The sequence below is a fragment of the Setaria viridis genome, chromosome 5 (assembly GCF_005286985.2).
Source record: "Setaria viridis chromosome 5, Setaria_viridis_v4.0, whole genome shotgun sequence".
NCBI lineage: Eukaryota > Viridiplantae > Streptophyta > Magnoliopsida > Poales > Poaceae > Setaria > Setaria viridis.
In genome coordinates, this window is record NC_048267.2 from 25,747,834 (window position 1) to 25,773,640 (window position 25,807).

At 45.7% G+C, this 25,807-nt stretch overlaps 4 protein-coding genes across 5 annotated transcripts; 3 read left to right on the forward strand and 1 right to left on the reverse strand.

Annotated features, from left to right (window-relative positions):
• The first annotated feature begins 7,240 nt into the window (after positions 1 to 7,240).
• On the forward strand, positions 7,241 to 13,495 carry LOC117856904 (protein HEADING DATE 3B). Of its 2 annotated transcripts, XR_004640674.2 has the most exons (5): positions 7,241 to 7,787; positions 10,418 to 11,364; positions 11,765 to 11,816; positions 11,936 to 12,966; positions 13,096 to 13,495. XR_004640674.2 is itself a non-coding variant. In XM_034739340.2 (4 exons), the coding sequence occupies exons 1-4, from the start codon at positions 7,548 to 7,550 to the stop codon at positions 12,902 to 12,904; spliced, it is 2,208 nt and encodes a 735-aa protein (XP_034595231.1). In that variant the 5' UTR covers positions 7,241 to 7,547; the 3' UTR covers positions 12,905 to 13,495. The 2 variants fall into 2 exon arrangements, 1 of the variants encoding a protein (XP_034595231.1); XM_034739340.2 differs by having other exon boundaries at positions 11,936 to 13,495.
• Positions 13,496 to 15,801: 2,306 nt separating this feature from the next.
• Positions 15,802 to 17,224, forward strand: LOC117858923 (uncharacterized). Its single transcript, XM_034742080.2, has one exon. The coding sequence runs from the start codon at positions 15,818 to 15,820 to the stop codon at positions 16,877 to 16,879; it is 1,062 nt and encodes a 353-aa protein (XP_034597971.1). The 5' UTR covers positions 15,802 to 15,817; the 3' UTR covers positions 16,880 to 17,224.
• A 2,810-nt stretch (positions 17,225 to 20,034) lies between these two features.
• LOC117854448 (uncharacterized) lies at positions 20,035 to 21,594 on the reverse strand. The gene is made up of 2 exons (XM_034736638.2): positions 21,435 to 21,594; positions 20,035 to 20,483 (listed from the first exon to the last, which is right to left on the reverse strand). The coding sequence occupies exon 2, from the start codon at positions 20,465 to 20,467 to the stop codon at positions 20,222 to 20,224; it is 246 nt and encodes an 81-aa protein (XP_034592529.1). The 5' UTR covers positions 20,468 to 20,483; positions 21,435 to 21,594; the 3' UTR covers positions 20,035 to 20,221.
• Positions 21,595 to 21,645: 51 nt separating this feature from the next.
• Positions 21,646 to 24,799, forward strand: LOC117854447 (uncharacterized protein At5g01610). The gene is made up of 3 exons (XM_034736637.2): positions 21,646 to 22,144; positions 23,496 to 23,550; positions 24,124 to 24,799. The coding sequence occupies exons 1-3, from the start codon at positions 22,058 to 22,060 to the stop codon at positions 24,492 to 24,494; spliced, it is 513 nt and encodes a 170-aa protein (XP_034592528.1). The 5' UTR covers positions 21,646 to 22,057; the 3' UTR covers positions 24,495 to 24,799.
• The last annotated feature ends 1,008 nt before the right edge of the window (positions 24,800 to 25,807 follow it).

Genomic DNA, 25,807 nt, shown 5'->3' on the forward strand with positions numbered 1-25,807 from the left:
ACACATCCTGAATCCAAAACTAAGCAGCTACGGCTCTGATACCACTGTCGGGTTACGAGGTAGGCTACGCTAGCGCAAATCAAAATTTCTACCGCGTAAAACCAGGAATAACTGCCGTATAAGGATCACGGGATTACCACCCGACGCACTACTGGTGCAGAAGATGTAGATATGCGTCGATGCAGTGAAGACGATCACGTAGTCATACGTAGTCGATCAACGTAGTCGTACGTAGTCGATCACGTCCAGCAGCTTCTCAGCAGCTCGTCCACGTGCAACAAGATCGCCTCCGGTGCCGCGGCTCGTCGTCGGCTCGTCGTGGCTCGTCGGCGGCTCGTCCAAGTGCTGCAGGTGCAACACCTCCAAGGTATCCACACGTGTAGGGAGGAAGCGTCGCAAGCCGGACTGCTAGATCCGCGAGTTGCAACAGGCGAGGGCGTGGGAGGCGCAGCAGGTGTGTTTCGCCAAAAACGTGTAAACCCTAGGGCGCCCCCACCCCTCTATTTATAGAGGTTCCTAACGGGCCTCTGGGTCCGAGGCCCATTAGTACTTCTAAACCTAATCCAACTCGGATCAGATCCGAATTGGGCTTCCAGCCCCTTAAGTGTGTGACCCTATGGGTTCGGATACGTATAGACATGGCCCGAGTACTCCTACTCGGCCCAATAGTCGGTAGCGGCCTCTAGCAAGACGTGCCAACTCCTATACGCACACGAAGATCATATCAGACGAACCATCACAACATAATATACATGCTATTCCCTTTGCCTCATGATATTTGGTCTAGCTTCAAGCCGATCGCTCTTTCTCGATCCTGTGCTTCGGAATCCCTTTGTAGGTTAACTCTTAACCGTACGTAGCATGGCCATGCATTTTCGGATCCGATCACTCGAGGGGCCCAGAGATATCACTCTCAATCAGAGAGGGGAAAATCCCATCTTGATTGACCATGTCTCATAGCATGCTTCTTGACAAACCCGAAAGCTACCTTTATAACTACCCTGTTACGGCGTAGCGTTTGATAGCCCCTAAGTAGGTCGATCCACATCTAGAATACATGCCACAATCTCAGGTCTAAGGACAAAGCGTATATGTTGTTTAAAGAGAGAACTACTTCTCGTGTTGGGTCAGTCCTAGCACATGTCTCTACATGTGTCCACATTATTAGTTCAACATCTCCATGTCCATGACTTGTGAAACATAGTCATCAACTAATACATGTGCTAGTCTAATATTCATGTGTGTCCTCACATGAACTCCGACTAGGGACAACATTAGAATAACCATACAAGTAAAGAGTTTCACATACAATTCACATAATTGCAAATCAATTCAAGTAGCCTTCAATGGATATTCAATGAACACAATATACAAATCATGGATACAAATGGAATATCATCATCTCTATGATTGCCTCTAGGGCATACCTCCAACAGCGGTTGGATATCGCTGAAAGTGACAAAATCTATCAATGTCGTCTAAAGGAGCACCACCACGTGGTTCAATAACCATGTGGCCCACGAGGATGTCATCTTCCGACACCTAGTACGCCACCATCGTTCTTCGTCTCCAACGGCTGGTACCACCGAATCTGCTGCCGCATGCTAACCCCCCGTCTTATCTCCACCACCTCTTTTACCGCCTTCGGTGGCCAAAGCCGCTGAATCCACCCACCACCCCTTGTTGCCCTAACCCCGGCGAGCTCGGATCACGTTGAGATGCCCATGCCTCCACCATTGCTCACCGTATGTCCCTCACCACCCGCCGCCGAGGGTGCTTCGCCGCCTCACCGCTCCAACTACACCCCACCACCACCGACGTCGACTACAGGGGAAGTGACCTTCAATACCGGTCCCCAACCTCCCTTTAGTACTGGTTACGCAACCAGTACTGCTATGTCAGTACTAAAGGACCCCCTTTAGTATCGAGTCAAATAACCGGTATTAAAGGGTTCGTATTAGTACCGGTTGGTGTTACCAACCAATACTAATATGTTTTTTCCCAAAAATAATAATATGTTTCTTGCAAAAAAAAAGGAAAAAAAATTTGTTGACCGCCGGGAGGCCCCCGCACACACACATCGTTATATACATGTGCGTGGTTCGTGGGATCGAACCCACGATCTCCAGCCTCGCGCGAGCCTTCCTTACTATCTCACCTCACTGCACATGTGATGGAGTTAGATATGCTTTCCTTTTGAAGTAACTCGTGGAGAGGCCTTTAGTACCGGATCATAACACCACTTAGTACTAAACGTGGTCTTTTAGTACCGAGTGGTATTATGACCCGGTACTAAAAGCCACGAGGACCTTTAGTACCGGGTCATAACACCACCCGGTACTAAAAGGTTTTAGTACCGGGTGGTGTTAGATCCGGTACTAAAAGGTCTTAGGAGGTGCTCAGTTTTGGACATGGTACTAATACTAACATTAGTATCGGGTTAAAAAACAACCGGTACTAAGGCTCATATTTCTAATATTTCTAGTAGTGGTCGTTCAAGGCGTTCTCTCAACAGCAGGATCTCACAAAGACAACTCCCCAACCTCAATACCCCAACCCCAAAGCATCGAACGTGAATACCCAAACCCTAACCCTAACACGTCGAGCAATCAGGAACCTGAGACTGTTGATCATCTTTTCACTCACTGTCCTTACTCCCAGCAGGTTTGGCAGAACGTCGACGCACTCCTGCATTTGCAACACCACTCACCTGATGATGGTATGGGAATCATGGACCGGTGGATCTACAAACGAGAGGCAACAAATGCTCAGCTGAGGAAAGGCTTGGACTCCACCTTTATGCTAACCTCTTGGAAATTATGGAAGGAACGGAAGATTGGGTGTTCACTAGAGGCACATCCAAGCAACCGGCTCAGCTGGTGCAAAGCATTTTGGAGGAGGCGCTGCTTTGGTCTTGCGCAGGCGCTGAGCAGCTCTCCATCATATGTTGGCCGGCACCAGTGGAAGCTCAACGTCAGTAACTTGTCACTTGTCAAGGCCACAACCCTTTAGTTGTTTGTTTCCGAAATGTAATACCTAATAAAACCGAACCGTGTGCATGGGTCCGGAAGGTCCGTGATGTAATTTGAACTATTCTTTTCTTCTTAATATAAAAATAAGCAGCTCTTCTGCGTATTTTTGAAAAAAAACCCTAACACGTCGAGGATAAGCGGAATCGGCAGCCAGCACCGCGAGCACAAGGAGGGAGGAAGGGGTTGATGCTAACTTGTGGGGGGCATGACCAGCGGAGGAAGAAGGCCGCTGCTTCCTTTTTTGTTCTTTCTTTTGTAAGGCTGTTACTGCCGTGGGCTTTAGCCACCCCATGTATTGCGGCCCAGCCCACACCGAGTCCATGACCCGCGTAGTTTCTGGCACCGATTCCCAGGACACGATCCAGGTTTGCTCTCAAGAAAAAAGAGGACACGGTCCAGGTCCAGGAGGAAAAGTTTTGTTTCCAACAATAAAGTTCTGTTCGGGCTCATGCCCCCAAAGAAAATGCAGCGTGGAGTCGTGGACTAAGGACTTGTTTATTTCTTTTTATTTCTTCAGGAGTTTCTAAAATTCTTGTTATATCGAATATTTAGATACTAATTAGGAGTATTAAACATAGATTAATTACAAAACCAATTGCATAGATGGAGGCTAATTTGCGAGACGAATCTATTAAGACTAATTAGTTCATGATTTGATAATGTGGTGCTACAGTAAATATGTGCTAATGATGGATTAATTAGGCTTAATAGATTCGTCTTGGGAATTAGCCTCCATCTGTGTAGTTAATTTTATAATTAGCTCATATTTGATCATCCTAATTAGCTTCCAAATATTCGATGTGACATGAATTTAGTTCGGACTAAAATCCACGCAACCCTAAATAGAGATATACGCACCCCTAAATAGAGATATCTGAAACTGAAACCGTGTTGTGTACTGTACGCTCGATCGACTACATTGCGTGCGCGTGCGCCCTGCCACTGGCATCATGCATGCATCAACATGGCAACATCAATGCATCCAGAGCCAAGAACGAAAATTTTCAAAATAAAAAAATGCCAGCCAAGGACGAACAAGTTGCTGTGCTACCGGTGGGTCACGCAGCTCCGCCGCCGTTGAGCAAGCACATGAATAGGAGCGGAATGCTTGGCCCTGCCGGGTCCAGCCAGCCTTCCGAATGATCTTTTAGGATTTGCATGCATGCGTCCTGCATGCTGCAGCGCATGCAATGCAAGATCGCGACGGGCTGTGCGGGCGGCGAACCGCCGTGACCTGCTGGCCGCTTGGCAGCCTCTCCTTCTGGGTCGGCTTCTCGTACCTTACCCATATTTCTTTCCTGCGCGCCATCGCCTATCGGTGCCGACATCCCTTCGCCAGCTCGATCGCTCACAATCTAATCATGCATACATGCATCGCCGAATCATACAGATTTCTTTATGATGCGATAGATATATATCTTTTCTCTCGGCGAGGAGCCACTACCATTCCGTGGACTACATATTTCCCTTTTGTTTAATATTTGAAAGGCTCAGGCGACCACCTCCGCTCTGCTCTTCCCTAAATGTTTTTTTTTGTTTTTATTATCATCGCCATGCATGCATGCGCATGTCCACTCTTTGGCATTTTGGCAGGTGTATGTTTGCAGGTTGCAACTGCTAGGTCCCTTGCTGAACGTGGAATTAATATTAATTCATAGGTCCATCTAACTATATATGCCACGACAAGGGATGGGAGACGGCCAGTCGCATACTAAATCCGTGCACAGGTCAACTCGTGCATGATTCGAACAATCTGTGTCTTGTCTTTGCTTTTGTTTTATATTTAAGAAAAATTTACATCTCTTTCTTTTCTAAAACTTTTCTTGAATGTTTTTCTCCATTTTTCTTTGCAAACCTTTCCACATTTCTTTTTTTTTCTTCTGAATTGCTTTTCATGGTAGGAGAAAATGATATCCGTCCATCCAGGGTAATAGTATGGTGAAAAGATATATAGGAGATACCCAGAGGTAACTAGAGAAAAATATCAAGAGAGAGTAAATAGGTGGGACCAAGTACAAAAAATAGTAGGACGAGTACCCAATTGAATTTGTTTTTTTAATTACCTTACATAGATCAACTAGAGTACTAGCAAAAATTTAAAGAAAAAGTACGAAAACTACCCATAGGCCATAGTACCTTATACCCAAAAATTATGTCTTTGATATGTGATAATTGGTTCAATATATTATTGGGTACTGTGTCAATGGTTGACATTAGTCATAGTGCTAAATTAGAAAATTTTTAACTCCCTCCATTTGAAATTACAAGACTTATTTTATTTCACTAAGACAAGCTTTTGACCATAGTTACTCTGTTAATACATAATTTTATCACGTAAAATTGATGTTATTTGGTAGTATTAAGAAAATACTTATGATTATAATTTTATATCAGATAAGTAAAATATCAGTAGAGTAGTTGTTGGTCACAGTCTTATTCCAATGAAAATATGCCTATCAAAAAGGAGGAAATATCTGGCTATTGTCTTCCTCTTCCTTTTTGCTTTCTTCCACGCCAAAAGGGTATACTTCCTTTTTTTCGTTTGATACTCATAAGATTCTCTATATTCTTCCGGCTTAAATATCCAGAGATTATACTCAAACATAAACTGAGCAACTAGATCAGGTTCTTGCAACTCTGATTGTAACTTTTAACTAAATTATGACCTATCAGTTGTTGAGCCTATATATGTATAACAGGAACGTACAATCTTTTGTACGAAGACAAAATTGTTTCGCTATAATCAAACAGAGCTGTAGTTGCTCCCATTAGGCCTCCTTTGAAATTTAGGATTTCAAATTTGTCTACAGGACGCGCTTACGTGATCTTAAGATGTAGGAATTATACAACAAAACTGTTTGGAATTTTGGATATGTTATAGGAAAAACACAGTTTTCTTTGAAACAGTTCTTTTAAAAAAAAGAAATCATAAGTATGAGGCCCATGCTTAAAATCGTCCAAAAATGTGACAGATGGTACTGAATTCTATATAGTTTCTTCAATGCAATCCTATGTTACCTCCAAAAGGTTTCATTAAAAAGTTCCTATACAAATTCAAAGCTCCAAAATTCCTTCAAAATTTCTCTACTGTAACGACTGACAACTGAGCATCACAGCACAGGTAGACACTCGTCCCAGGTGGCGCTTCAAGTGGGCCCAGAGATATCCAACATGAACAAAGCAAAGGAATATCAGATTTTCATCCAAAGGCCAAGTGTTTACGTGTTGGCCGTGGAGCTCACCCTCTAGCGCTGTGGGCCCTGGGTAGCGCAAGAACCTTCACTAGTGGATAATGCTAAGCTCACACGGCTTGGCTAGATAGTTCTTAGAAAGGAGCACATACTCTTTTCTTTGCCCTAGAAATAAAAGGTTTGTTAGGCATTTGCCACTGCCACTTTAAGGAATAGAGGATTCCTTATCAAAAGAAAAAGGAATAGAGAATTAAAGTGGGAACGAATATGATTATTACGTGCTATAGTCAACATGATAATTCGATAAATAAGAAGCTACTACTGAAAGACTACAACAGAGAGATTCTAATTAATTGCTCTTATTTGTATTTTGAAATTGTTATTTCCTAGGCTTTTCGTCTACTTTTGTTATCCATGAATAATTGTTTATAGTCACATTTAATGCGAATACAAAGTATCATATAGATCATTGGCTCGAAGATATTACATTATGTAATCTTGTCTCGAGCTAATTTTTGTTACGAAATTCATAATGACACGACGTACAGAGTCAACATTCTTAGGAGCAACTCTCAAATATATAGATAAAATTCTTTTGAGTTTAGATAAAACATGAACGCTAAACATATACTCCCTCTGTCCCAAATTATAGGTCGTTTTGGTATTTTTGGTTTCATAAATTTTGTTATTTATCTTTATGTCTAAATACATAGTAAAGACTATAAATTTAGAAATATCAAAACGACCTACAATTTGGAACGAAGGAGGTACAAAATAGGAAATTTGGCATTAGCGAGTCGCCTCGCTGCTAAAATTAAAAAAAAAAAAACAGAACCGACACGGTCACCTGCGTCTCTGAGCAAGCACTATGCAAAAGCGGATCAGTGGAAGCACCAACACTGGTGTGTGCAGAGCGTAGCGTCCACTCCTGCCTTTCCATCTCCCTCTCAGAGTGGGCCCCACCTCCGCCTCTATGGATGAGCCTCCCTTCCCCTCTCCTTCTCTTCTTTCCGGCATCCAGAAACTCTCCATTAGAAAAGGGCCCAAATGAAAATGACCCCCAATCCCACAAGGCCACAAACGCTTCCCCCTCCTCCTGCTGCTGCTCCCAATCTTCTCCGCTTCCCTGCTGCTCTCCCGGTTTGATTTCCCTCTCGATTCTAGAAAGCCGCCATGGCCGCGGCGGCAGCAACGCGCCAGAGCCCCGCCGTGCTCCCTCGTCGCCGGCCCTGACAGGAAGGAAGTGGCCGAAGCTGCTGCTCCCAGTTCGCGATTTTCTTCATTTGCTTTGAGCTGCCTTCCTGATTGATACGGCGCGCAGAGGATGACGAGGGGAGGTGCGGCAGGAGGCGGAGGCAGGGAGGAGCAGGGGAAGGTGATGGGCCCGCTGTTCCCGCGCCTCCACGTCAGCGACGCCGGCAAGGGCGGCGGACCGCGGGCGCCGCCCAGGAACAAGATGGCGCTCTACGAGCAGTTCACCGTGCCGTCCAACCGCTTCAGCTCCTCCGCCGCCTCCACCCGCGCCGCGGGGGGCAGCCTCGTGACCTCCACGTCGGCGAGCCAGGTCAGCCGCTCGCTGATTTTTCTGCTTTGCTTTCAGGATCGAGTTTCCCGGTTCAAGGAATGCAGAATTGACCTGTCCACACCCGTCACTGTGTTGTTTGACGCTGAGTTGAGCTCATTGCAAATTGGGCAAGTTGTATGTAGCTGCATACTTGCATAGATACCAGTAAGATGGTATGATTAGAAGTTAGGCCACACTGTGACCAATCAAAGGTAACAGCGCAAATGGAAACAGCAGTGACTGTAAGCACTTCACATGGTCAGTGCCTGTGCCTCCGTGGTTCTGTTCGGTAGCTTTGCTGCTGTTATCTTTCCTAATTTTGCTGGTGCTATCCGCAGCAGCTATTTCGCTACCAGGCTGCTAGTGTCGCTGGCACAACTTCCTTGGTGCTCGTTGAAATGTTGAGTTTCCCTCATGTACTGGCCTTTGGAGTTTAGACTCCAAATGTTTCTGTTTGGCAGTTAGGTGTTTCAAATAGCTAGAATCAATTCCTGACATGCATTGCAGCCTAAGAACCTCTCTGTAAGCATATTTGCCCTATGTGCAAAAACACAGTGCATATGCCGGCCTAGTATACAAGAGTGCCATATTGTGTCGATAACAAATTCCCTTGTGGCATTATTTGCAACCAAGCTTTTGCATTGAGGAGGCTCTCACTCACTTGAGCTCGGTTTCCACAATCTCACCATTCTACCCATTTCGCGAAATGTATGTGACCAAATTTTTCTAGGAAGTTTCTTCACTGAGATGTATCTTTGTAGTACATTAATAGACAGTTCCAGAAGCAAATGGAAAATGATCAGCAATCAGCAGGAAAAGCTAGTGGTTGAAACAAATTTATTTGCAGGTTCATTTGTTATGTATGCTGTGTAAATACATATGCTTGAGTGTCCATTTTTCTACAAGTTTGTAGGACAGGAAAATATTCCAGAGAACAAATGTGTGAGAACCACCCACAATACACCAATTACTTTGAAAATATGGAGGTAGCAAACTAGGTATAGACAAATAGAATCAATGGCAAAAGTCCAAGCCGCAGATACTTGATAAGTAGATTCCCATAGAGATAAAAGCAAAAAGGAAAGAAAAGAAAACTGGGTTGCTTGCAGTCTTGTTGCTGTCCCTGCTCTACCCCCTCCCCCTTTTGGGGGGGTAGAGCAGTCAATTGCTTATTAGGTACTTAATTTCCAGTTCCCACCCTTTCAGGATTGGGTTCCCATTTTGAGGAATGGAGAATTGATCTATATACCCCCTTCACCATGTTGTTTGCTGCTAGTTGAGCTCATGGCAATTGGCAAATTGGGCAAGTTGTATGTAGTTGCATACTTGATAGATACCTGTAAGATGGCATGATTTTAGGAGCTAGTCCACTTTGACCATCAGAGGTAACAGAACAAATGGAAAGAATGCTGACCCAAATGCCTTCAGATAATGAGTGATTATGTTGCGTGTCTAGGGAAATATTCCCAGAGAGGTAGCTCTGCTGCTGTCGGTTTCCTAATTTGGCTAGTGCTATCCATGCTGGTAGTGTCTTTGGCACAACTTTCTCAGTTCTCTTCTATCTTTTTTTAGATAATGGAATCTTTATTTCAAGATGAAATATTGTTCTGGCCTCTGCACTGAAACTGTGCACTCCACTCAGCCAGTACTCTTCTATGTGAGGCTGAAATGTTGAGCCTCCCTCTCTTGTAGTTGTATTACAGTTTAGGCTCCAAATTTTGATGCTTGGTAAGTAGTTCTTTTAAATATATAGAGTTAGATAATTAATTCCTGACATGAAGCCTATGAACCTTTCAATACGCACATTTGCCCTATCTCCACAACCAGTGTATGTGTTTGCAAACACAAGAGGGTGATCTTTGTGTCCACAACAAATTCCCTTGGGCTCCATTTCTCTAGGGGCCGATTGTGTGGGTAGGTTCTTATCTTATGGCTATACCTAGCTAGTGGATTTGCAGCCAAGCTTTTGGATCGAGTAGGTTCCCGCTCACTTGAGCTCAGTCCACCATCTTACCATTTTATGACTTGCTTGGGACCAAACTTTGTAGGAAGTTTCTTTTCTGAGATGTGTACTTTGTGGTACATAAATGGAAAGGTTTGCAGGTCCATTTGTTATGATCTTCAATATGTGTAGTGTAGCGACATGCTTGACTATCCTATTCTCTACAAGTTTGTTGGACTGGAAGAATATTCCGATGTAGAAACATGTGACAACCACCTGCAGGAGATCAATTACTTTGCAAATATGGAAGTAGAAAACTAGTTATAGACAAGAAGAATCAATGACAAAAGTTCAACATACTGGATAATTTGATTCCCATAGACATAAAGGCAAACGGGAAGAGGAAAAGGAAAAAGAAAACAGGTGTTGCTGTCCCTGTTCTCTCCTTTTTTGGGGGGTAGAGAAGTGAACAATGAAAGAATTGAGATTTTGACCATTGGGTATTCCATTTCTCACCTCTAATCCAGTTTTAAATGAAAGTTCCTGTATACTTTAAAGGTGCTATCTACCAGTTTGCATGGAGGAATCCTCACTGGATGGGCCTTGGCAAACGTGGATATGAACTTAGCATTCCATTAACAAATTTTCATTGAATTTTACAAAGTGCTGACAGACTTTCTCCATCCAGGTTTACAGTTATGACAGGCCTCTGTTCCAGCCTTTTGACGTGCCTTCAAATGGGCCTGCTCATTCATCTGAAAAGTTCAAAGGAAACTCTATCAATGGGCAGTCCAATAGCACAAGAAGAGAATCTGGGAGGATGCCCACACAGACCAAGAACAACGATGTTTATGCTTCAAAATCAATTGCTGAGTCCACCTCACAGCATAGGGTGGGCAACATCAATAAGAATTCTTCTGGGAAGAAAGTGGCTAATAATGATGAATTTATGGTTCCTTCCATCTGTTCTCCCAGATTTTCTCGATATTCTACTCAAGAGCATGCAGGGGTTCAAGACAAATCAAATCCACTATCCGCTACAAACCCACACAAAAGTCCTTCTGCAATGCCCAAATCATCCGCAGAATGTTATAGTGCTGTGAACAGGCACTTGGAGAGAATCGATGAATCTGATATGAGATCAATGAGCTCTTCAAAGATAAAGGAGAAAGAATCAGTGCAAGGATCAAAAATTGTGGAAGTTGAAGAAAAGAGTTTACCAGTTCAGGCATTCAAAGAAAAGTTCAAAAACAAAGATGCTAAAGCATGTCAGATGGGGGATAATGCGACTAATATAGATAGTTATGATAACCCACATTTTGGGAATAGCAGGCGTCAACCTACAAGCATGAACGGAAGTTCCATGGAAGCAAAGAACCCTACAACAACTAGAAATACAGTGTCCTGTAAACCATGCACTGATTTAAATGACTCTAACAAGAATTCTAATTTACTGGATAGAAGTTTGCGGGAAGCTGGTTCAAAGAGAAAACGAGGACATCAGGATGTAGAGCAAAATGATGATCTATCAGACTCTTCAGTGGAATGCATACCTGGGTGGGAGGTCTCTCCAGATGAAATTGTTGGTGCTATTGGTCCAAAGCATTTCTGGAAGGCAAGAAAAGCTATTCAGAAGTAAGTGTACAGTACTTAAGTAACTGTTTTGTGTCAAGTATTTCTTGCATTCATTAGAAAATTACCATGTTCTGTTTCAGTTTAGTTATTTTCATTTTCTTTTAGTTTCAGCTGATTGTCTTATGAGAAGACGACGTGAAGATGATATATATCTTTGTTTGTTTCTCATTGCCCCATCTATGCTGTCTAAATTTTTAAAAAACTGTATATATAAGATAAATCGCCGATGCCTTTAGTTTTCATTCTTTTTTAAAACAGAAGCACAAATTTATCCAAAAGAACTGTACATGTGTGCTTGTTAGACTTATACCATGAATATTGCTTTCTTGCTTTCTAAATTGCTGTATAATGTTCATTGTTTTTTGTGGCTTCACACTTTGTTTTGTCTAAACGTCTACAGTCAGCAGAGGGTTTTTGCTGTCCAAGTATTCGAGCTGCATAAGCTGATAAAAGTGAGTCTTCAGAAAATAAACAAAGCTTTCATCCTTTTCTATTCATAAGTTGGTTAGCTTGTGGATGCAATCTTGTGCAGGATGTAATTATAACCTACAATGTATTAACTTCCAAGCAGGTGCAGAAGTTAATTGCAGCATCTCCACATTTGCTTATTGAAGGAGATCCTGTCCTTGGCAGTGCCTTAGTGGGAAAGAAGACCAAACTGCCTAAAGGAAATTTGAAAGTGCAAACCCTGTCGATTGCAAACAAGGATGATATCCAACCAACTCCAGAGCAACCGGAATTATCGAAACAAAACACTGAAGGAAACCCACCATCCCCTTGTCGTGATGATGGGCTTGGGGGCAACGGTCATGATCAAGCTGCAACAAACGAAACCTTTACAAGCAACCCTCCAGTCATGCCTGCTGCTCCTGACAACAAACAGAATAACTGGTGCATGAATCCACCACAGAATCAGTGGCTTGTCCCAGTTATGTCTCCCTCTGAAGGTCTTGTCTATAAGCCTTATGCTGGTCCCTGTCCCCCAGTTGGAAGTTTGTTGGCGCCATTTTACGCCAATTGTACTCCGTTAAAGCTCCCATCTACACCATATGGCGTTCCTATGCCTCACCAGCCACAGCATATGGCCCCTCCTGGTGCTCCTGCCATGCATATGAACTACTTCCCGCCTTTCAGTGTGCCGGTGATGAACCCAGGGGCACCAGCATCTGCAGTCGAGCAAGGGAGCCATGCTGCTGTGCCGCAGCCTCATGGGCGTGCGGAACAACAGTCGCTGATCTCGTGCAACATGTCGCATCCGAGTGGCATTTGGAGATTTCATGCATCAAGGGACAGAGAGCCACAAGCCAGCAGCGCCAGCAGCCCTTTTGATAGAATTCAAGTTCAAGGTGATGGAAGTGGCCTGGTGTCAGTCTTTCCCTCGGCTCCAGCTCAGAATGCCCAGCCTCAGCCCTCATCTGGAAGCAGGGACCAGCAGAACCATGTGATCAGGGTTGTCCCACATAATGCGCAGACTGCTTCAGAGTCAGCAGCACGGATTTTCCGTTCAATACAGATGGAGAGGCGACAAAATGACCCATAGCTGGTGACCGTATGCTGTTATGTCATCTACTCATCCAATCACAGCTTAAATGCAGTTTACAGGTCATCCCGAGCTCTATATTGTGGTAGCTCCTATATTCTGACCAGTGATTGCACTTACCTGATAGTTGTAGATTCGATGATATACCTGACAGTTGTAGATTCGATAATACAATCTTCTGTTCACTGCAGAGTTGTAGTGCAGGGCCTGCGCCAAAGTGATGGCCCTGAAGTTATGAGGCTTTCATGGTTATGCAGTGACCGGAATTGGTATATATAGGATACTTTTCCATTGTGTTCAGTTCACCAGCAGGCAGCAGTATTTCTGTAGCATGCAATGGACAGTGAGTGGTACAGTAGGAACAAGCAGCTGACTGCTCGTATGGGGGAATGTTTGGTGTATACTGGTAGTATAGGCTTCTGTACAATTCAGTGTTTTATCTTGTTGTACAGTATGTGCAAGTGCAAGCTTTGTAAAGCGTTCTGGGCAATGAATCAGATTGCAAGAATTTAATGCTGGAAACCATCTTTTGCTCTGTTTCTGTTCTGAACATTGCTTGTGGATTAAACGAAAGCTCTGGATTGTTATGTATCCATTACTAGTTCTTCCGTTCTTGTATTATTGCCCTTCCCGTTTGCTTGAACGAGGATTTTGCCAGATTATGTATCAGACCTGATGTGGAAGCGATGCAGCAACCTCAGGATAGAAACATTTGAATTGAACACCACGCTTGCAGGGAATCATGCCTTCTAGAACTCACGGCGTGCACTCGCGCCATGGGCCATGGCAATGGCATCGAAGCATATTTTCTTGCTATAAAACCCTCCCCCCCGGGAAGGCCGTCGTGCGTAACAGCGTAACTGCTTTGCCATTACCCCTCCAAGCCCTCACCACCAACTTCCATCCCAAGTCGCAAAAGCCCAAGCCCCACCGCCTCCGTTTCCCGCCGGCGCCGCCGACATGAAGGGGCCAGTGGATGTCACCCTGACGAAGGTCATCACACCGCGCCGCCAGGGGTGGCCGCGGTGCAACTACTACAACGACGACGTCAACGATGGCGAGGTCGGCGTTGTCCGGATCGGCCGCAGCCCGGCCGTCATCGAGCCGATCCCACAACGACGACGTCACGGGCGCCTGGATCCGCCAGGCCGCGTCCGTCGCCCGCGAGCGCAGCCTCCGCGCGCCCCTCGTCGCCGACGTCGTCGCGCTGCGGGGCCGCGAGCCCCCCGCCCTCTTCTCCTGGAGGACCTCCTGGCGCTCGCCACCCCCGTCGCGCTCTGCCTCGGCAGCTCCCGCGTCCTCGTCTACCGCCCCGACGAGTACGGCCGGTGCCACCACGTGCGCCACGCCGCCTCCGCTACGTCCAGGGCGACAACAACATGCGCCAGCTCCGCGCGTTCCTGGACGACAGGCGCGTCACCGTGGCCTGCCTCGGCGCGGGGGCGGACTGGGGCAGCTCCGAACTGGGCAAGGCAGAGTGGCTGCACGCCTGCACGCGACCCGCGACGCCTACCTCTGCTTCGAGATCGCGGCCCGCCGCCCGCTGCCTGCAGAAGCTCGGCGCCTGATCGAGGCGCGGCAAGCGGCTTGCGCGGCGGTGATCAGTGGACAGTTGGACTCTGGACATCGTCATTTCAGTTTTGCTTCTGCGTTTAGTTGGTTCTGTCGTTAGTTTGTAATTCTGCAAGGATCAGTAATGCCTTGGCATTAAGCAATGCAAATGGAGACTTCAAATGATGCTTGTCAGTTAATTAGTACGTGCTGATATCAAGCCGTGTTCTTGTGGGATGTGCACGGAATGCTGTTTTTGTTGTCGTGCTACTCCCTTTGTTCTAAATTGTAGACCGTTTTAGTTTTTTTAGTTCATAGATATTATTATGCATCTAGATACAGCGTATTTTTAGGTGCATAATAATATCTATAAATCTAAAAAAATCAAAATGATCTATAATTTGAAATGGAGGGAGTACAACGTCAACGTTGCAGATGTTTCTTGCTAGTCCGCTCCTACCCTGGTCATTTGCACATTGCCTCCCTGTTTCGATCCTACACTGGTGGAGCTACGTGGTGGCCAAGGTGGGCCATGGCGCCCTCTTTCTTTGGAGAAAGTTATGAAGAAGTGAGAGCCAATCGCATTAACTAGTACTGCATGCCTGCCCGTTGCGCTATAATTTTGCATGGATGCATGCATGCCTGCACCTTCGCTTGCTCTCATCTGGCTTTTAACAGCTAGTATGCAAGCTAGTAAGCTTACGCAGTTCATTTGCCGATTCTCCTTAAGCCTTTGACATATTTGATTGCTTTCTCATACTAGTTCTAATATTTGAAAGCATTTGATTTGTTTAGCTTTACATAGTATTGCATGGAGTTATGTAGCTGTTGAGATCATGGTGAAATTGGCCCCTCCTTAACTTCAATCCTAGCTCCGCCACTTCCTACTAACAGTGTTGCATTGAGACCAATTAATCAACCTTGAAGAGGAGCTTGCCTGGAATAGTTTGACACTCCTTCCGTTCTTCATTTAGATTTTAGATTATAATCTAAGCATGACTGAAAGAAGCGAAAACAAACCGATCCAATATGTCGTGGACTGTGGTTTTTCGCTCAAAGCTCGTTAACTGTAGAAAGACAGCCAGCCCAGCCCATTTCCGACACCGTGTCCGCAACGCCAGGCAGCCGCACTTTCTAGGACTCGCGGCTTGCCTGCCCCCATCGATGCACCCCAGGAAGCAAGCGGACGCCCCTGATCGAGACACGTGGAGACACCGATCTTGCTATAAGACAACCTCTTTCCCCTCCTCCTCCAAAGCCTGGCTGGCTTCCACGCCACTGAGCCAGTCGACAACCAACTCCTCCCCCACGCCACGAAAACCCCAAACCCCATTCCCCACCTCCCCCCCATCCGCCGCCGCCATGAAGGGCCCCGTGGAGGTCACCCTGACGAGGGACACCCCCTCCGCCCGCCGCTGCTGGTGGCGGCGCGACGACGACCTCGTGGACGACGGCGACGTCGGCGTCCTCCGGATCGGCCGCGGCCTGGCCGCCGTGGACACCACCTTCTCCTCCACCGACGAAGTCACCAAGCGCTGGCTCGCCGAGGCCTCCGCAGCGGCCCGCGGTCGCCACCTACGCAAGCCCTTCCTCGCGGGCCTCGTCGCGCTGCGCGGCCTCGACCCCGCCGACCGGGACAACTACCGGGGGAGGGGCCGCGGTGGCTTCAAGCCCACCGACCACGCCAACCCGATCCGCTGCGTCGCCCTCTGCCTCGGCGGCTCCCGCGCCCTCGTCTACAGCCCCGACACCCACGGCTACCGCGTCCGCAAGCCCGCCTACGCCGGCGACCTACTCAAGTTCTACGACAACAACATGACCCAGCTCCGCGCGTTCCTGGACGACAACCGCATCACCGTCGCTTGCTTCGGCGCGCGGGAGGTCACGAGGAAGCTGGCCAAGGAGTGGGGCCTGCACGTGGCCTGGCCGGAGGAGCTCACGGATCTGTTCGCGCGCGCCTACGGGAAGGTCGCCGGGGTGGAGCGCGAGGAGAGGCTGCTACCGAAGAAGCCCGAGAAGTACTGGATGGGGAAGGCGGCGCTCAAGAGGGAGAAGGCCAAGGCCGAGCGGGACGAGTACGACACCGACGAGGAGGAGAGGCTCAACAATCTCGGCCGGACGCTGCGGCCGCGCAAGGTGGTGAGCGGCCTGAGCCTCGAGCGCATGGCGAGGGTGGCGCTCGGGCCGGAGATGCGTCTCGCGCGCTGCCCGCCGAAGGTGGCGCATGCGGACTGGGGCAGCTACTACCTGGGCGAGGAGGAGTGGGCGTACGCCACCCGCGACGCGTACCTCTGCTTCGAGATCGCGGCTCGCTGCTTCGAGAAACTCCTCGAACCCAACGCCGCCGGATCGTCGAGCTCGAGCGCCAAGCCGGCTGTCGCGACCGTTGGTATGGTGCGCCCCGCCGCCGTCCTGTCTCACTAGCCGTCATGATCTGAACATGGCTCGGCGTATCGATCGCTAAGTTTTTGCTGCTGCGTTTAATTTGCTCTGTTACGTTAGTTGGTATGATCATCCTTATCAGTATGGTGTAGCAAGGTATCAGTAGTAGTGGCGTAGTATATGCAATGCAGATGCAAAATACTGGCTTGATATGGTGGTAGTAGTAGTTGAAGCTACGAACCAGTATGCAGTGATGGAATCATGCGTTTTATGTGCCTGATGGCTGGTGACATTTGGGATGAAAATGGATGATCAATGCTTTGTTTAGCTGAGATGTGGTTCAACAATTTGTGTTTGCAATTCCTGTGTTTTTGAGTCCTATTTGGTTAGCGCATTCTTGCCTGGATCTTTTTTTAGCATTGGCATCATGATGCATTCATACAAGCTGGCTTGCTGGTTTTATGTCCCACTTGATACATTTTTGTGGCAGCGTTAATCGACCCGAGAGGGCGAGCTGTTGTGGTATCAGTGGTTCCAAATTTCTAACGTGGTTTGGATTATTTAGATATTTGTGCGGGCTTGGCAGTAATCTATATTTCAATGCTGTTTATGGGAGTGGCGGTACTTTTAGCACAGAGAATGAATGTTGTTAATGATGGACAAGTGTTTATGCTGTGTTCGTGAACGTGTTAATTAGTTTTCTAAATGACATGTTAATTAGTTACTGCCTCCATTGTCATTGCTTACCTCGTCAGATGTATATTAGATAAAATGGGAAAAATACTGAATGTGAGGATGCAGAGAAGAATGATGTAGTCAGTAGGTGATTGTGTTTGCAAATAAACTTCTTGATCGAACACAAATGGTGGTTTAATATGGTTAGCAGTAAGAAGTACAACCTAATTACTAATATGATGTGACGGAATTACGTGCTGATGTGCACTTGATGGCTGGCGGATCAAAATGGATTGATTGTTGTTTACTTGAGACAGTTTAACTATGTCAGTTAACCATTTCTGTTTGCAAGTGCATGATTTGAGTCCTACTTGGTCATTGCTTCCTCACCTGGGGCTTCATCATACTTGGTATTGACTGCATAAGTCAGTACGTGATGCATATTCTTACAACGTTTTATGCCTTGCTCGATCCATTTCCTGGTAACATGAATCAAGTGTTTTATGCGTCACTTGATGCTACATATGAACCAGTATGAAGTGATGGAATCATGTGTTTGATGTGCATCTGATGGCTGGTGACATTTTGGATGAAAATGGATGACCAATGCTTTGTTTAGTTGAGATTTGTTTCAACAATTTGTGTTTGCAGCTCCTGTGATTTGTGAGTCCTAATTGGTCAGGCCTTCTGGCCTGGATCTTCTTTAGCATTGGCATCATGAGCATTCATGCAGGCTGGCCTGCTGGTTTTATATCCCACTTAGTCCATTTTCTTTGGCAGGATCAATCGACCCGAGGGGCAAGCCTGTTTCGTTATCAATGGGTTATAAATAGTTTAGATATTTCTGTGGGCTTGGTACTAGTCTATGGTTCAATATTGTTTATGGGAGTGATTGTTATTTTTGCATAGAGAATGTTGTTAATGATGAACAAGTGTTTATGGTGTATTCGTAAGCATGTTAATAAATTTTTCTAAATCACAATCAGTTACTGCCTCCGTTTTCATGTGCTTACCTAGGCGATGTATGTTAGATAAAATAGGTAAAATACTGAAAGCAAGAAAGTAGAGAATAAATGATTTAGTAGTTAGTAGGTGTCAGTTTATTTACAAACTAATAAACTTCTTTATCGAACACAAATGGTGGTTTAATATGGTTAGCAGCCAGGCTGGTGGATCAAAATGGGTTGAAAGGTGCAGTGTTCTTGTGATTTGTGAGTCCTACTTGGTCAATGCTTCACCTGGGGCTGCATCATGTTTGGTACTGACTTCATAAATCGTACGTGATGCCTTACAAGGTTTTATGTAGTGTTTGATCAAATTTCTGGGAACATGAATCAACTTGAGAGGTGTGGTGAGCCTGTTCTGGTTCTCTTGTGAGTTCTGATGCATGGGATCAGTTGCTGTACCTGGTTCCTATAGGCTTATGTTGTCAATGATGAACACGTGCTTTTCTGGTGTTCATGTGCATGCTAATTGATTACTGCCTCCATTTTTATATAGGCTCAGTCTGTCTGCAGTAACTGCAGAGGATTTGCTTCCCATTTTTTATATACTACAAACATGTTTATATGGATGGTGAGACTACGGATTAAGCTTGAGGTGCGGTTAGCCTGTCTGTGGTTTTGTTGCAAATACAGTACTGTTCTTGTGATTCATCCTTCCAGTTCCAGCTTCAAGCCTGCAGCTGGTTTTGTGTTCCACTTGATCCACTTCTTGGCAGGACTCAAATCAATCGGAGAGGCGCTTGTTTTGCTATTAGCGAGTTTGATCTAATGCATATGATCTGTTGGAGTAGTTTGTTATTTACGTGTTTTTCTTACCTTTTCCGGTTATTATAAACTTGGCTGACCAATGCTGTTTATGTGAGCGTCTGGCACTAGTGTTGTTATTTGAGAATGTGTAGCAAAATGACAGACTGACATCGCTAGGTTCTTGAGAGAGTATAATTTGCTGATCAAAAGTGACGATCATTTGAAAACACAGCGATTATGGCTTCATTTCGTCAGGTGTGCCCACAAGGCCGAAGGCCCCACATTAGTTTGATCAACTTCTCCCACTCTATTGAGTAAGTACATTATGGTCACGGTCTTGCAGAAGGATTCAACCCTGCTGGTAACTTGCAGGTTGCAGCAGTATCGCTCCAATCTTAGAAATCTAGAGATCATCGACACGGCTAGCATTCTCAGTTTCTCACAATGACATAGTACTGTCAAAACTTTAGCATACGTGCACCCTAATCATGCAATGAAGCCATAAATCCATATGATATTATCGTGCACCAGTAACAGTAACCATGCATCAGATTGCCATCACCAGTAACCACTAACCAGTTACCGCATCAGGTAGCATTAGGCATTAGCACATTTAAAACACTACCCATAACATATCTTCATCGGCTAATGATCAGCTACATACTGATGCCCACTTGAAACTAAAACAGATCCACTGACCTTGCATCAGGCAGTTCAAGTAGGAGCAACAAGGATTGGTTGGCAGAAAGACAGAGCATAGACATCAAAATATGCAGAAAAGACCAAACAAGACTGGAAAGGATTTTAACCATGACAGCTCAGCATTGCAAGCTGCATAAACTTCTGCAACAGCATATTCTTTTCAGAATCTGATAGTCACTTGATATCCATTTAAATCGCTCTACAAGGTTTCTCTCTCTTGATAGACTAAGCTTTCTTCGGCATGGTAAACAGCAACCTAATTAGCAGTGCGGTACAGCTTCCCGAAAACATGCAGCATAGCCACGACGGCAATGAACCCAATGCTCATGATCAGAACAGTGTTCGGGGACATCTTGGCGCCAGCAGCCTCATCGGTGTAGAACTGGAGCATCGAGCTGGCACCGCCTCCACCACCAGCAGCACCGCTTGTTGTTCTACGCCTGCGCAGGCTTGCAGCTGCTGCTGCACTCCCTCTCGCGGGTGCATCACCGTTGGCCACCATCTTGTCTTAGCACCCTCTGCATGTCAACAATAGGTTCAGGCATAAGACTCACAGCACTAAAATTGTCAAAGTGCCACAACATACATAGTGTTTGATCATCAAATAGCAGGTACCACATATTCCACCTAAGGACACCTACAGTATGCCATCTTTATGCAATTGGCGGTTCATTGATGAAACAAAAACATTTACAGCACTATGCAACAAGCACAAGTTAAAATTCCGATTTGATAACCTGCTGTTAAGGGGCAAAGCTAAACTGGGATATCTAAACTGAAACTCAGTTCCTAATTTGCACTTAAAGCATAATGCACAAGCTTCACATCAGAATTACATAAGCAATGACCTGACATCGCATCAGATTCTGCAACACAAGGACTCAAAGCATGAAAACAATATCAAACGTGTACAAAAGCCTGAAACCGTAGATTTCTAACACCACAACTGCAGGCAGATATGTTCATTGCAAAGAGTACTACAAAACTCAACAAGGCATGTTCACACTGGATCTACATAGGGATGATCTAACAACACAAACCAAGACAGAAGCCGTTAACCAGGTCCAGCAGGACCGCGGAATTTACCATCAGCATTCAGTGTGCAACCAAAGGCCATCAGGTGAACTATTCGAAATGTATCTAATCTACGTTTTCAATCACGCGGGGGCATAGGCATCAGTAGCCGATAAGTGAAACAATTTCGGCGGAATTCTGCGAGCAGTACAACTAGAATCCAATTTCCGCGGAACCCAAACAACGGAAACCATCCAGCTAACCTTGACGCACGAATTCGAAGAGGCTAAACACGCAGATCTAAGGCAAGCTCCCAGGCAATCGGCAGCGCAACAACATGCGGAGGGATCTAAACCGAAACAAACCAAGAGAATCGCCCCCTTCTACGGGCACTGAATCAGAAGATCGCGTACGAATCCACCGTCTGGGTGCTGGATCGAGGGAGGCGCGCGTACCTGACGGGGATGAATGCGCGGTTTCTTCTCTTCTCGTCCTTCCTTTCAGAGTCTGAAGTCTGATGCCCGAGCGAGATCCAAGCGCGGCGTGCGCCCTCCGCGTCTGACCCCGCCGCGTTCATATACGCCCCGGTTCCGGGTGGCGTCCGGTCCGGAACGAGATCCGCTCCGAGACTGATGACGTGCAGCGCGCGATCTGATTGGACGACGCGACGCGACGACCAACGGGTCGGGTCGTCGGAGCCCGGCCCGCAAACAAAGCGAAACGGAAAACGGTTTTGCCTTCGTCGTGCACGGACGGATTGCTTTTAACGTGGTGGGCCTACGTACCAGCCCAACAGGCCTCCGAGCCCTAGCCACTCACTTTTGGGTTCGGTTAAGGTCCATGGACAGAAGCAGCCCAGTTGCCGGGGGCAACGGTGGCCCCACGTGTATCCAGGTCACCCGGCCCCACGTGCTAAAAATTGCCACCACCCACCCGCGCCGCGACGAAAACAAGAACGAAGTTGCCGGCGTTCCCTCCCTCTTTCCCTCATCCCCCGCGCTGGTGGATTTCCGGCCAAGCGGATTGTTGCACCAGGTGTTGGAATTGATTTGATCCTGGGAAGCGGAGGAAGCAGGGGATGGATCAGATCATGGGGAAGGTGGGTGGGTACTGGTTCAGCCAGAAGGCCAACGCCAATATGAACGGCGCCGGCGATGACCTCAACGTAAGAAAAAGATGCTGTACTCCTCACCCAGAGATCGCCGTTTCCGTTTGGTTCCATGATTTTCTTGAAAAAATATCTTGGCTTTCGTTTCTGGTTCCATTCGTCATTCTTGCTCGCTCTCTCCTTATGCATTATCGGTCTCACCACATGCCATGCCCTTTTTTTATAATAGAAAATAGAGATCTATGATATTAATTAATGGTGACGCCGATTTTTCAAGGGTCGATCAATTCTGCGTACTGTATCTGAACCAGTACATGTCTGCCGTTTCAGCCTACCCATTGCCTTTTTGGTAGGTCTGTGTGATCATCTCTGCATCCCAAAATGACTGGGCATCGATTTAGACATGATCCTGTTTATTTCCATTTCTCTCTGCCATTTTTGGATTATAATCTAAGTTAAGATTTTCTTGTTTCTCACTTCTTATAGTTCAAACCTCTAAAGCGTGTTACCATATAAGTGAGAACCTGAAAAAAATGAGTAAGATATTTGATGGGATTCTCACTAATTTTCACCAAGCTGTGTATAAGCGGAAACAAACATGACCATGGTAGCAGGATAGCCTGACTTAAGCAATCAGTGCCATAATTTCTGCCATTTCGATAATTCGATTCCTAACTGCGTAGCATGTGGGCGTGTTAATGGAGCCGGGTCGATCTAGGTGGCGCAAGGGCTCAGGAAGCTGCTATTATATTTACCAACTTAACGACCTGTAGGAATAAAACAAAACTAAACGACCTGTAGCAAATCGGACAATACACATGCTTTCATGGGCTTTTGTAACATTGGACAGATCCATTGAACCAAATGACTAAGCAGTGTATAATTAAAGATGAGTACTGGATCATGATTTCAGAATTCTTTTAGTTATCAATCGACGCAGAGAGAAAAGTTACAGACTTAGCATTCAGGAACCCTGTTTTCTCCTAATGGATTCGCCCGATCAAGTATCGATCATTGTCGACCATGGTGCAGAGCTGCATAACTGTACCATAATTGAAGTTATTCTCATTTTCTGTCAGTTTAGGATCGTCTTCTGCTTCAGTGATGCCACCAGAACGTCCTGAACAGGTTACAATGGGTCAAGGCCTTGTGGATTGGGGATTGAATTCATGTTGTCAATTACATCTAATTCAAGAACTGTAAAAATAAAATCAATTTTTTTCATGCCTTGTGCTCTCCATTTTGTTACTTGGCTTGAGCAATTCGTGAATGTCTTCCTTGTTCTACTTCTTAGCATGAGATCCAAACTATATGATCTATTTATATTGCTGTAAGCTGTGTTGAGACATTCTTGCAACAGACTGAAACTCCTTTGTATTGACTATGCTAACCTTTTTGCAATTTTCAGTCAGTCTCTAGCAGCATTGGGGATAGAGCTAAATGGATGGTCAACAAAATAAAAGGTATCGCTGTTACAGTTAGATTTGCAGATTTTAAGTTACAAGATGATCTTTCTGTTCTACGTAAACACATGCACCCTTTAAATCATTGTTGGATGTGATCTGAGTGAGATGATGAATTGTGATATTCCACTTGAAAGCTCCCATTTGTCATGTAAACTGCAATGAACATAACTTCAATGTGCCATTCTCCAAAGAGCATTAGAGAGACTAATTAATGATGCGTAAATCAACTCCCATTGTTCTTGCATGTCTTCGATCTCTCTTCTCCCCTCTTATCTTCCTCTCCCCTCTTTTCCTATTAGAATCAAAAGAGCCCCCCTCTTTTATTCGAGGGCGAACAAGGGAGATGAAATGAGCTTATGCTCCTTTCTTTTATTTCCAAAGAATAATACAACAATGAGGAATTTATCTTAGTTTTTAATTGAGTTCAGAATAACTTACTATTTGATTAATGCCATATCCCAGTTCTTACGATCTGTCCCGCATACAGTTCACACTATATATCTGTTTTTCATATTCCCATCACAAACTTGCTTCCTTTGTCCACTTATATAAGCACTGCCTGACTTTCAGGGAAGATGCAGAAACCACTGCCTGAATTTCTCAAGGAACATGACCTCCCAATGGGCCTGTTCCCCCAGGATGCGACCAACTACGAGCTGGCTGAAGACACAAAGCTGCTCACCGTGTACATTACATCTCCCTGCGAGGTGGGCTTCAAGGACTCGTCAGTCCTGAGGTTCTCCACCAACGTGACGGGTTACCTGGAGAAGGGAAAGCTGACCCACGTCGAGGGCCTCAAGACCAAGATCCTGATCTGGACCAAGGTGACGGAGGTCAGGGCCGAGGCCACCAAGGTGCACTTTGCCGCCGGCATGAACAAGACCCGGAATCGGGATGCTTACGAGGTTGTCAGGGATGGTGTCGTCGTAGACAAGTTCTAGATCATACATAGGTAACGAGATGGATACGTGCAACGTCTTGAAGGTGTCCTGAAAAATTGCGAACCACTGCTACCCTGAGGCTGTACCAAAACCTGTTCTGCTCATCGATCATTTGGGACAAAACTACCGTCCCTTTTAGGCTGGGGCTGATCATTTTGGTATGCCTGTTCTGTATCACCAAAAGAGGATGTGTACACCATGCAGAGATTATTGGGGTGACAGGGCGTGACAATTGCTTCATTGTAATTCCTTTTGTAATTAGATCAATGTATGTATGAGAAGTCTTGCAAGCCCTAATAGGCATTCAAACCTTCCCTTCTCCCTTCTAGTAGCTCATACAGTTTCATATTGCAGAACGACAACGCTGGCGGTGACGATGATCTGACCCACTGGTGTTTGTTTTAGATGTTTTTCCATTAGTTCTCTTTGATTTTTTTAGTTATGACCTTCCAAGGACATAATTTTATATTTTTCTACTATATCAATAGAAACGTACACATTAGGTGCAGTTCGTTCAAAAAAATATTGCAGCAAGATATGTTGACATTGCATCTTGAAAGAAATATGAAAGGGGATTGCAGGCTCACGGGGTGGTAAATGCAATTATTTTTCTTATCGGGGTATGCTCAAGGTGTCTTCTAAATTATAATGATAATAAAGTGGGCTATACGCGTGAGAATAAACTGTTCTTAATTGCTAGCGCCTGCAATTGTTAGAAGAATCTACTCCAACACTACGGCTACTATTTGCATTTGTATAACAAAACGGCAGGTGCTGATGAGATCGTATTGAGTACGTTCTCTTGCCACCAGAAGTATATTTAACGCAATGAAATTGTTACACGGTGGAAAACTACTTAGCAGCGACGCGTGCCGGAGTCGTTGGAATTCGCCTCCGCCACTGGAGAACTGATCTGAATCCGGCCGGAAGCCATGGGCGACGACTCAAGTCCTGCACGTGACTGGTCCAATCTCCCTCCGGACCTCCTCATCAGTGTCCTCCTGGAGATCCGTGACCTCTTCTCCTCCGCCGCCGTCTCCCTCGCCTGGTGCGCCGACGAAGTCTGGAGAAGTCTGGCAAGCCCTAATATGCATTCAAACCTTCTAGTAGCTCATACGGAACATTCAAGTTCATATTGCAGCAAGATATTGCATCATGAAGGAAATCTGAAATGGAATTTTACGTTATGATTAGGCTTGTGGGGTGGTAAATGCAGTTATTTTTTCCAACACGAGTATGCTTAAGGTGTGTCTGTTGTAGAGCTCCATCTTATTATGATTCTCTATTGGAGTTGATTCTTTGAGAGAATTGAT